Raw genomic sequence first — 13,102 nt, forward strand, 5'->3', positions numbered from 1 at the left:
TGTATCTACTGTGTTATATCAGGCGATATCTAAATAGCTGGGTCTAAAAACAATTCATTTTCTAATGTGTATTCACAATCCACTCAATTTGAATGTAATTTACGTCCACTTTTGTGACAATTTTGATCAAGTTCACTCCTGCGCATGAAGTTGGCAAATCCACCAAGTTCTCATTCATACACTTGGATGCAAAATACTGTGCCGACGCCTGTGATCACTGCTGCGAGACTGTATTCTTGCGTATAGTCGTCGTACATAGTACACACATATCTATCGCGAGATATAACACAGCTCAGATACACGGTTAAGCCAGGCAGATTTGCAAGATTATTATTGCCAGGTACTTGATCATCCACACAGTTCTTACACATTCACCTCACTTTAACTTCTATAAAAAACTTAAATTGTAAGACACTTTCAATTTCAAGAATGGACTGATTAGTGATACAGAAAAGCACAGAAACAAATGATGACATTACAGTAATTAAACACTAAACAACACCAGTATCAATCATATAGACTGACCTAGCTGCACCTTCTTAACCCTGAAGATGCCATCTAGTGCTTTTTTAAGAAGAGATTTTGGAGCTGAAGAAAATTTATAGAAGAAGAGAAAATAGATCTTTAACAAGACATGTGTACAACATCCAAATGAAAAGGAGGCACTTGTTAGTTATACATGTGTCTCTTTTCACATAACAGCTAGCAAAAATACCAGTCTCTTCTCATATGGAGGTCACTTCTAATCATCCCCAAGTCACATGGTTTAGGAATACTGTACATTCTTAAACCATTTGACATGGGGATGGTTTGAAATAAATAAATACTTGAAATAAGTGTGGTATTTATATTCCAAGCTGTTATGTAAAACGACACACATGTAGCAGCCGACAAGTGTCTCCTTTTATGGATGTCAACATATTACATAATTGATGAAGTTCATGGTAAAATGTTGATATTAATTTGGATTACATGTACACATTTTGTATAGCACTCAACTTTTCATCAACCTGGCCGTATTGTGGAAGTTGTTAATGTTTTTCCCATTATCTGGATCTGGATCTGGGTCAGGATTAGGTTTAGGGATTGATTGGATTATGGTTTAATTAGGGTTTAGCATCAGGATAGAGTTAGAGTAAACTGGCAAATTTTCTGTTTTACGGAAAACAGTAAACTAATCACAGAATTGGAGTAAACAGTGGAAAACACAGAAAATGAGGATGTCAAAAATAATTGCAAAATTAAACTTATTTCCAACTACAATATTTGGTTATTTTTCAATGTTCAATTGTGCATCAACGGCCAAAACAAATATCATCTTTTATTGAAATTTTCTTCAATTCCTTTATTTAATTACTTTGAGGGTCAATTAATGGTGTGGATTTTATTCCCTTTCATCAATAACACGATATATTGTAATGAAAGACCATATTAAACATTTACATGTTTTCTAGAACCTGAATTTGCATTAATTTAATGGTCAGATTGCCCTAGAATCTGGAAGTTTAAAAAAATAGGAAAGAACACAGAATTTGACTTCTAGAAAATGAAAACCTTGCCACTTTTTAGGTTAAAGTTTAGGATAGATACAAAGGAATTGCGAGTATACTGAAGATATTCCAGATTTTGTGACGTTGTTAAAAGTTTCGGCACTCTCAACAACCAAAACTTGCAAAGTTGCATGGGAGGTATAACCGAAACTTGGGATTCAGTTACCACTTTTCATCAATTATATCTTGGTGTAGATTATTCATCCAGTTGGTAAATCAAGAGTACAGAAATAAATCAAATACGGGAACTTACGTTTCGTTAACACAACGTTTCGTCCGAAACCATCGGACATCATCAGGTGACTGAATTAGGTCGATTAGTTACGCGATCAATTCCACTAACACCCTCTGCGGCAAATTAGTCAAGGTCAAAGACAAACCTCCAAAGGATACACATAGCAACATCGTTTATGGTACCTCATGTGCAGAAAAGGACTGTAAGGACTCTTATATTAGAGAAACAAAACAATCCCTTAGAGCTAGGATTGGCCAACATCGCAGGCCTAGCTCTAACGAAGCCCAGAACTCGGCTGTTTTCACCCACAACAAAGTCACGGGACATACCTTTAATCCGGAAGACGTCATCATTCTGGACAAGAAGGAATGCTTGTTTGAAAGGGGTGTGCACGAAGCCGTCTGGGAGAGAGTCAAAAGCCCGTTGCTGAACAGAACAGGAGGACTACGCTTTCAACTCTCGCACGCGTGTGACCAGGCACTGAAAGGAATTGATCGCCGTCTCTCACGTGACCAAGCGACCTAATTCAGTCACCTGATGATGTCCGATGGTTTCGGACGAAACATCGTGTTAATGAAAGGTAAGTTCCAGTATCTGATTTATTCTGTACTCTTCATCAATTAGACTTTTATTAACTACAATTCATATTGACAAATATTAGACTGCCTAGAGAGTATTGAAAGTACATTTTTACAAACTACAAGAAACATGCATAAGCGAAGACTTACAATAGTGACTTTAAATAAATATTTTTATAATAGGGGTAAAATGTACATTGTACACAATACACAAGTTGGGATACATGATTACGTGGGTAGTCATCGTATACATGTATCTTCACATTTGTAAAATTGTAAGTTCCTGGCAAATTGATTAAATATCTTTGTTTGATAAATCCTAGAAATAAAACTTAAAATTTTTTTGAGTATTCATCCTCATGGAATGCAATTTCAATATAAGACCTGCTACCATAAAAGTGAATGGGGGCACAATGGGTCATTCATAAAGGACATACCACTGGCTTGTATGTATGTGCAGCAAACACAGAACAGTAACTCAGCAGCCGGGATGTCTCGAAACTACCAACTTGGGACTTTACGCGGTAGCAGGTCACATATGTCTGTTTCCAATCATCAATTTCCTAATAGTGGCCCAGTTGACTCTGTAATAAATTGGGAGTTAGAACTGTCCCGTTTCTGTAGATCCACATTGCTTTCATAACTTTTGATAAATTTGAGTTATTAATTGTTTATCGAACAAAAAAAAAATAAATATTGCAAAGAAGACTTCATCCAGGAAAAAAACAAGGTTCTAAACCACTTCCAAAAAATCTTCATTGAAGGTGAATGCTTAAAAAAGTGAGTGATGATGAAACAGTGATTAGTCTGACAAGATTGTAGAATGATCAAGAAACCCTTCAACCAAAATGAATAGAACAGGAGAAATCATGATGTGGTAGTGTCTGTTAGTGCCTACCTGTGTCTTTGGGGGTGTACATGACTGACAAAAACAAAACAGAAATTGAAGATTGTTACTCTCTTGATGTTCTGATGTTTTATAGCAAAAATTTGGAACTTAACTAATATCAAGAGTAACAAAAACTGTATAATATTCACCTTTAATGATCTGAACAAAAGATACATGATGACATTGGGCTATTGCAGTTGATAATAGATGTCGAAATGGACTATTCCAGTTGAAATCCATACACCCCCTATAGAAGACATGACCTTAATATCCCACACAGGGGTGTAAATATCAAAATGGGGTTACCTGAACAGGTAACTCCATTTAAAATCTACAACCCCCTGTTAAGGTAATGTCTTCCACAGGGGGTGGATGGATTTAAACTGGAATAGCCAATTTTGACATCTATTATCATATCATGGAAGATAAAATTAAGACACACAAACATTGTCTTTGTTATTACCTTCTGCCTGTATCCTAGTAGCTCCAGATACAGTTGCCGCATGTTTTCTGCTAGGGATGGGTATTGCACTTGAACTAGGGGTACCGACGATAACCGGCGATGATGCCCTTCTTGTCTCGTTTGGTTGCACGGCCGACTTGACTTTACGTGGAGGCTCGTTGAACTGGGTAGATTGAACCAAGACACATAATGCTTGGTTAGCTTAGTATTGTACATATTACACACCATACGAGGGGCAGTCAGTATGTTTTAAGAGTGGACTCGTGACGTCATATGTGGATTGTTTTCATGGCATTTCTCAATGATTACATAAACACTATACCTTTGTCTTTCAAACAACACATGTAAAAACTATATCATACACATGATTACGTAACAGCATTAGCATAAAATCAGTATACTAGGGACACTGCCAAATCACGCAAAAAGGCGGGCCTTTTAAATTACAGCAAAGACACGTGTTTACAATGTCCGAGAACAGAAAAAGTACAAGGGCCATAAGGCTAGTTTTTGGCAGGAATAAACATTAGGTCCTCACTTTGCATTTGGTAAACTATGAAACTTGTCATTAAACTGTGGTGGAAATGGGACGTCTGGAAACTTCAACAACTTTAGGGCTTGAATGGAAGCAAAATTATTCTGCAAAAATGGCGTTAATGAAAAAGCAGTTATTACAAATGACATTAATTATCTCCAAAATGAAACAGACTAAAATATAATGACTGGTCACGTGTTAGAGCTAGTACTCAGTGCGATGATATCTGGTGCAAATCAAACAACAATCTGCGCATGCGTAGGTAGGATGACCGATACAACATGGTGGAAATGCACGAAAATGGCAAAATTCCATGTAAATAGGGCCTAAAATATTACAAAATGCTATGAAAATTTTAATTTAAATATTTATATGAATTTTTATGGATGATCTCAACCTGAAATGAACAGAAAAGTTTTAAAAATAGATTTCTTATTAAAATGATGGCCTCTCTCTCTGTACCACTACTTTTTGCATAAATGTAACAATGGTAGAATAACAGTTATATTTTAATCACGGATTCAAATATTTTCTAGGGAGACTCCCGTTTTAATATTTGGAGATTAGTCAACAGAAAAAAAAAAAAAAAAAATTTCCACGTTTGCTATTTTTGGCAATATCAAGATTTGTATAGAAAGAATAGCCTTGTTTTTGTCAAAAATAAGACATATTTGACCATGCATTTTAAACAAACTAAAACCTTTACAGCCCAACAAACATGGTTTAATGAACTGGTAGTTTGTGTTCTATTACTGTTCCAAAAGGCAGCATTCTCCATTCTTTAATTCCCGAGAAAATATAAAAATACAACAATACCTCATTTCAGCCTCTTATTTCACTTAACAAAACGACTCAATTTCACCAGTGACTCTAGACCATTGATTTTATGCTAATGCTGTTACGTAATCATGTGTGTGATATAATTTTTGCATGTGTTGTTTGAAAGACAAAGGTAGAGTGTTGATGTAATCATTGAGAAATGCCATGAAAACAATCCACATATGACGTCACGAGTCCATTCTTAAAACATACTGACTGCCCCTCGTATATGACCATTCATCACAAATGGGCCACAATGTCGGCAGATCTACAATCCTGGCGAAAAAGGTTGCCACACCAAAGCATTAATTGGCCAACATCCTTCCTGTTCCCCTATTGCAATGTTGATTTGGACAACATTGTCATCATTTCTACATTACTCCCAACATTGAAAAATGATGCTGGGGGTAGGGAAGGGGAATGTGCACTTGCAACTATCATTCAAATATAATGTGGAAGTATAACATACTTAACTTTGGCGATTGCGTACTTTCAACACCAATGCTGGTATGGCAACGACTTTCCACCACGATTGTAGTTTAGAGATATGGTTCATTGAACCTTTCAAAAAACAGTAGAATACAAAGGATTCCCAACCCATTTTTTACTACCTTGCAAACAAGCAAACAGCCAGTCTGATTCGTAGCTTTTAAATTATCACCGACAATTCTCAAATTTTTCTTTTAACTATTGGTTTCTACGGGATAGGACACTGCCGAAAATTGTGGAAGCCAATGTTTAAAAGTCCCCAATTTGTTTCTCAACCATTGTTTTTATTATCTTCTAAAATCGTCAAAAGTGGCCTAATTGGGTTCTCAAATTTGCAGTTTTAATACCAGGATGATAATGGGATATTCCAGTTGAAATCCATACACCCCCTATGGAAGGCATGACCTTAAACTTCCGGGTATAGATTTCAAATGGAGTCACCCATTCAGGTAAGCCAATTTGAAAGTCACACTCCCTGTGTGGAGGTTTAAGGACATGTTTTCCATAGAGGGTGTATGGATTTCAATTGGAACAGCCCCAAATTTGGACCCAAGTAGATCAGACCACATCCTGCATAATTTGGATCAAGAACATTGAATACATAGGGTAATAAGTATGTATGCACACAAAGACAAAGTAAAATGAAGAAAGGGAGTAAAGGAAGTTTGACTGAAGTGCGTTTTGAAGTGGGGACTTCTAGAATGCGGGTCCAGTGCTATCCATCCCTTGTGATGGACGGCGATAGATCCCTATTACCAGTATTTTTGCTTTAGCGCTGGTCAGAGTCATAAAACCATTCTGCCATGTGGCCGAGGATCACACCCGCATTACGATACAACCCTAGTGGAAGCCACAGTGTAGGAAATCAATGAAGATATGTGGCTTTTACAAAGTTATTAAATGCAAGCCATATATGGTCTTACCTTCATGGCACGATCTCTGTACGGTGTACTTTGAGTTGAACGGGATGGACGAATGGAAGCTGCAGTTCTATAAGTAAAAGTTTATCACAATAAGTTACTAGAAACTAATTTAAGTCTGAAGACTTCCTCAAAAGGAAAACATTATAAGCATTAATATTTTTTAATTTTTTAAAGTATTCCTGCAAATCAAGACTAGCATCAATCAGTTGTTCTTTCAAATAGCAGAGAAAAGATCATTTCTGTTATCAAAATCACAGACTTGTTCTCCCTTCTTTCACAAAAATATACACTTTCACACAAACACACCACCCCCGAATGTATACACACAAACAAAGAATCTCTTGGTTTAGGGGATACTGTTGACTTGAAGATGTTGGCATAATATTCCTAAAATACATAATCGTCAAGTTGAGGGATGAGTTGGCAGTTCACTGCACTTTTTTTTTAGTGTGCATGATTATTGGCACATACCAATCCAGTTTGGGCAGTGGCTCAATGGCACACACACCTCCACACACCCCCCCACAAACACACACATACTAAATCACAAAATACCTTGGTTTAGGGGATACTGTACACTTGAAGATGTTGGTATCATATTCCTCAAATACGTAGTCATCAAGTTGAGGAATGAGTTGGTTACTGTTGTTATTTGGCACGGACCAATCCAGTTTGGGTAATGGCTCTGGATCAACACCATTATACTGAAATTAAACCAAGCATTATGTTAATAATGTTATTAATGTTACCGATCATTTTAGCAACAAAAAAAGGAAAACAGTTGGAAGTAAAAAAAAAACACCCTGAAACCTGTTCTACAGGCAGACGGATCAGTAAGTCGTGGTAGTGACGTAGGTGCATATCATATTTCCTTGAATAGTCGCTCCTTCAATTAAATGCCCCACCACTTTTTTCAACCAAGATGTTTCAAAAATGCTGATATTTCCATGCTATCTTGTGTAGTAAGCTTGCCATGGTGCACACATGGTTGCTAATGGGGTAGGTAATTGGCAAAAATCTGGTAGTAAACCCGTAAGTCATTGTTACTAAATACATGGTTCGTCATTTCAGCATGAGTTTTAAGCTTACCTAATGATGTTATCGATAATTATCGTTCTAAAAATGACCTCTAGTAAACGCCGCCTTTTGCAAAATGCAATGCCCTGGGGGCGACTATTCGAGGAAATATGGTATTTATTTGTTCGAAGTATTAAATTGAGTTTGCTAATCTAATCCAAGGTTTCCAAAACAACTAAGAAAGAAAGCGAAAAACACAGTAAGCTTACCTGTCTATCTGCAAGTTTAATTCTGGCTGTAAAATTAGACGTGAAGCTTCTCCTCTGTCTAGGATTACTGGATGTGTAGTAGCTATGATTCAACCAGTGTGGAATGTTGTAATCATCACCTAACAGCTGAGTATCCATTGTCTTGTGGAACTGTTTGTATGTTAAACAATTAAACAAGAAAAGAAAAGCATTGTGTGAAATACATTGTGTGAGTTCATGCAAGAGTTTGGATATCAAAATTATATGTGGTAAAACATATATAACCATTTCATTTTTTCTTTACTTTTTAACTTGTTGAATAAATCTAGCATTAGCCTAAAACATAATTATATTTATTGTCATGCTCAAAATGTTTTACTTGCTCAGTAGATTGTTTAGTAAGTCGCTCGCTCATTTGGTAAAGTGGCTTATTTGCTCGCTTGGTCGTTCGTTTGTTCGCTCACTCACGCACCACCCAACCCATCAATCAATCTTTCAGATATTTTTGAGACAGGTTGCAAGAAGAAAGACCATGAGTCAATTGTTTTTGTTTATATATGAGCTAATTGTTTTGGGTTATAACTACTCCACTTACCCTAAAAAGAGGCACAGCATGTAGAGGCTGCTCTGCCATGCACACCAAGTCACTACCAATACCTGAAAGACAAGTAATAAAAAATGTCAAATTCCATATTTGGCCTCATTAGAATTTTTCAAGTGATAACTGTGTAAGCGCCCCCTTTTCAATGCACAGCTATATATAAAATTGCCCTCTAAACCTTCCAGTTAAGGATTATGATGATTTTGAATGTATGTGAAATTCCTATTTGTGATATGATCTAGTCCACAGAGGCCAAAGGAGGCATTTATGAAAACTGAGTTTCTACAATTATTACCAAACATTTCATACTGAAAACACCAAAGGTCTAGCATGCTTGGTTCTAAAGTTATGAAGTTTCGTGATATCTATTTTCTCACATATTTGATTGTTTTTTCACTCCATATTTATGCCTTTATCTCAATTTCAAATTTCAAAAACCTTTTATATAGGTGTGAAAATTAATACATGAATACGCCAACAAAATATTAACCAACCAAAATGCTTGTATAGCAATAACAGGCCATGGGTTCAACCCTCTTTATATATTAACCCATCTTAATTAACACAGCACTCACCATTATCTATCATCCTTTGCTTAGTAATCTTGCACATTTCCCTGTCGACTTCAAACACCCCTGCACCTGGGGTGATGATGGTGACCAGCTGTCCAGTGCGGTCAAAGTTACGATTTGCATAATGCTTGTCAAATACTGCATCAAGGATAAAACACACAAAAATATGTTACCTATCACATCAATAAAGGGCAAAATATAAACCCTTACGATCATATTCATAGCTTCAAATGTGACATCCAGCCAATACTGCTTCATTTGTTACTACTTGATATATTGTCATTTAGTACAAGTAAATTCCTTCAAATATCTAAATACAATTACTTTCTTAGCATTAAAATTATGAGGAATTGACGTCCGATGCATTGTATTTTGAATGTTTGCGCATGTAAATTCCTAGTTTGTAACTTTCGTTTCATAATTTTAATAAACTGCACTCACAAAATGATTGTCTTAAATGTCAGAGGCACTAATTTTACGTCAAATAATAATATTTGTGAGTCCTTCGATTCTGCATTAAGTGATCTCTTACCATTTAAAGCTAAATTGAGAGCCTCTAAACAATTGCCATCAGCTGCCGTGGAGTTGTATCCTTCTATTGTTCTACCATCTGTACATGAAATAAAAACAATCGATGACATAAAATGTGACATGATGTCAAATTGCCTACCAACTGTCACATGTTAAGCATTATCCCTGGGGAGTTTCACAGTCGTATGCATGGCCCACTGGTTAGAGGGGGCGCAACACCAAATCAGCGTCCCATAGGATAATGTGTGAATTCGGCCTACTTCAACAACGCCATTTCTGGCATCCCTGCAATACTTTTCACAGTCGTACGCATGGCCCACTGGTTAGAAGGGGCGCAACACTAAATCAGCGTCCCATAGGATAATGTGTGAATTCGGCCTACCTGCAATACTTGGCAAAATAAATTTGGTATCAAATTAAAGCTGCGTTTCTGTAGATTCCAAAACTTTTGTGGGCAAATATATCCCAAATAAGGGCTAAAAATATACTAAAATCACCATTCACATTTCAAAATCATAAGTTGTCTTAATCCGCCACAGAAAATTGCTTTTAAGATCAAATGTCTGTTTTTTTCTGCATGTTATTATTGAAGACACTTGTCGAATTCATATGAGCTGATATTGAGTGATTTAAAGTGAACATGTCGGTAGATATGGTCGCTACAATCTCATATTCACTATGGACTATATTTAATAGCCGAATTTTGTTGTTACATAAAATGAGTCTTGATTAAGTGTTGCGCCCTCTAGAGGGGAACCCCTCATATGATTCGATTCTAGCATCCATTGGGCTATTCCATTTGCAATCCATACACCCCCTATGGAAGACATGACCTTAATCTTTAACACATGAAGTTTGATTTATATATGGGGTTACCTGAATAGACAATCACATTTGAAATCTACACCCCCTGTGTGGGAGATTAAGGTCATGTCTTCCACAGGGTGAGTGTGAGGATTTTAAATGGAATAGCCCATTTCTCTCTCCATTCTTCAAAAAAATCCAGCCAATTAAGTGGATTATCTGTAACACTGGCAACATCCATCTTTGGTTTTCATCCAAGCATTGCATCTCTCAATAAAAACCCTTCTTACCTTAGGGTGTAGCATATATCACCTGTTCTACATTAGATATTTAAGTATAAAAGTGAGTTTTTATGACTAGCCAATCCAATCATTGAATCAATCAAAATTAAACCCCCACCTGATTGTGTGTATTAACTGAAACACTGGCAACACTCACCTTTAGTGTTTACATTTAGCACCTGTTCTGGATACGATATAAAGTGAGCCTTGAGAGTGACCAATAGCGGCGTCCAATCATCTCGCCTCTCGTTCAGAACCACCACACGGTAGAAATCCTGGTAGATTCTCCCTTGGTAATCGACATGCACACTCTCCCGCATATTATCTGGAAACTCATCTGTGAGTTAAGATCAATCAGTCAATCAATCAAACAATCAATTAATAAGCAATCAATCAGTCATTAATCAATCTCAATCAAACAATTAATCAATCACTTAAATCTACAGATTTGACATTATAGTAATGCTGGTTTCATACATTCTGCCGCTTGCCGCTGATCGGTGTGACGCTTCATCAAGCCGCTTGTATTTTTCTGCAAGCGGAGCGGCACACCGTCGAGCAGGAGCGACATGACTCTGAAAGCCAATGTTGCAGCTCTGCACTGCTCCAAAATCGTATTTTGTTTTCACATGTCAGAGGCAGCACTTGAATTGACTTGAATTCAACTCATAGCGATGCTGCCACTTGGGCAAAGTAGTGAAGTGATCGATATATCGGCTTGCCGCTGGTCACCGCTAGCGTTTCTGGTGCGACTGCACAGTGAAGCAAAATCATCGTCTGAGCAGCAAAGCAGCAAGCGGCAGGAAAGTATGAAAACAGCATAAGTCCTTGCAAACAATACTATCGTTAATTCATTGTAAGTTTTCTTGTAAATTCATCAAGTGAATAAATCACTACTCAATTTGTTAAATCAAATCATTCCATCATGTTCTCCCTCCCCTCAATCAATCAATCAATCAATCAGTAATCAATCAGCCCATCAGCAATCAATTAGTTTCCTTACCTACAGATTTGACATTATAGTACGTCCTTGAAAACAATACCATTGTGACTTCATTGTAGGCTTTCTTGTCCATCCACCGCGTGAATAAATCGGTCAGAAATCCATTGACAGCTTTCTCAAAATACAAGTCACCTGTATTTCAATAGCAAGAAATGACAAGAGTTTAAAGATAACATAGGATAAACATGCCTATTCTTGGTCACTTAAGAAACAAGCAGTTCTCCTTCTTTTAAAAATAAATCTTTCATCAAAGTTTATAACAACATTCCCTCCCCATAACGTCCAATTTGAAATACCTTAGTGTCAGCATTCAATCATCCGCCAATCAAGAGATCGAGGTCGGAAGATGGTGACTGCGACATCTCCTATTCTCGGACAGCAAATGCCTATTCTCAGACACTGATATGCCTATTCTCGGTTGATAATATATCATCCGATGGACGATGGTACCCATCAACAATTCCTCGTTTTTGTTTATTTGTCCTCCTAGTATAAAAACCACCAGGGGACACTCACTAAAAATGTGTGACAGGGATGAGCGGCCAGGCACATTGATCCTCCATTTTTCAACTCGTTTTCATCCCCTTTATTTTTGACATTTGAATTTCGATGACTCTTTGTTGAAAATGTTTAGTGACTTTTTATATTATGACCCGATTTTCTAGCCTATATCTCCTTCACAAGGGCATATTTGTTATTTTCCAAGAGAAAATATCCATCTCTGTTGGTTGGTTTGACTACACTGTATGTGGTGCTTTTGGGTACCTGGTAGTTGGTTGCTTCCAGATCCGAGTAGCGCTTGGCAATCTGGGCAACTGGATTACCAGCCTTCCTTACGAACTTCTTCAGATTTTGCAGATAGAGACGTTGAGAGATGTTCCAAATTGTTCCATGTTTTCATGAAGATGAACAAGACCATACACATTGTAGACTGTGAAAGTCTTCCCACGGGGCATCTTCTTGAGGAGAACTTTGGCCGTATTCAAATAACTATTATGCCTGGCATCGTCAGTATCAAGAAGAAGGGTTAAGGCAATGGACACTCCCCAGCATCATGATATGCTTGTCAGAAAGTAGATGAAACTAGTCAATGAAACTACACCACAGAGTACCACTGGCCCCATGTACAAACGGAATTGTCTAAACTCTGTAGCTTTCCATCTATCCAATTCATTCAGAGATCGTGGTTGCCATGTAAATTCAGTTGGTATCTTCATAGTAGGGATGACCAATGAACCATCAACTTGATTAGAACACTCCCATAGACATGCAGGGAGCTCAACTGTGCACTGCTTGCACATACATTTCTAAATTGATCTCATTCTTTTATTTTTCAATATTTTTCTGTAAAATTTAGGGAAGTTACTGCCAATTATATTTTGTAACTATCTTGCAAATTACAGCAACATAACTTATTTTGTTTTTCTGTAAGTGCGAGTCAAAATTGGTCCATCGCCACAGTGCGCTTAATTGCCAGTGGCTGAGTTTAGCACTGCTCAAGAATGGCACAAAATATTCAAATCAGTAAGATCAGGTGAAAAATGTGGCCTACTGAGCTGTAATT

General features: G+C 37.1%; 1 protein-coding gene across 1 annotated transcript in view; it reads right to left on the bottom strand.

Annotated features, from left to right (window-relative positions):
- The window catches only part of LOC140163766 (GATOR1 complex protein DEPDC5-like), an 82,615-nt gene that overhangs the window by 60,306 nt on the left and 9,207 nt on the right, over positions 1–13,102 (bottom strand). Inside the window, 10 exon segments of the mRNA XM_072187081.1 lie at positions 526–588; positions 3,716–3,878; positions 6,482–6,548; positions 7,037–7,185; positions 7,768–7,917; positions 8,342–8,403; positions 8,923–9,057; positions 9,452–9,529; positions 10,693–10,872; positions 11,539–11,670. Of these exon segments, the coding sequence (XP_072043182.1) occupies positions 526–588; positions 3,716–3,878; positions 6,482–6,548; positions 7,037–7,185; positions 7,768–7,917; positions 8,342–8,403; positions 8,923–9,057; positions 9,452–9,529; positions 10,693–10,872; positions 11,539–11,670 (1,179 nt within the window).

This window comes from Amphiura filiformis, chromosome 11 (assembly GCF_039555335.1).
Source record: "Amphiura filiformis chromosome 11, Afil_fr2py, whole genome shotgun sequence".
Lineage (NCBI taxonomy): Eukaryota > Metazoa > Echinodermata > Ophiuroidea > Amphilepidida > Amphiuridae > Amphiura > Amphiura filiformis.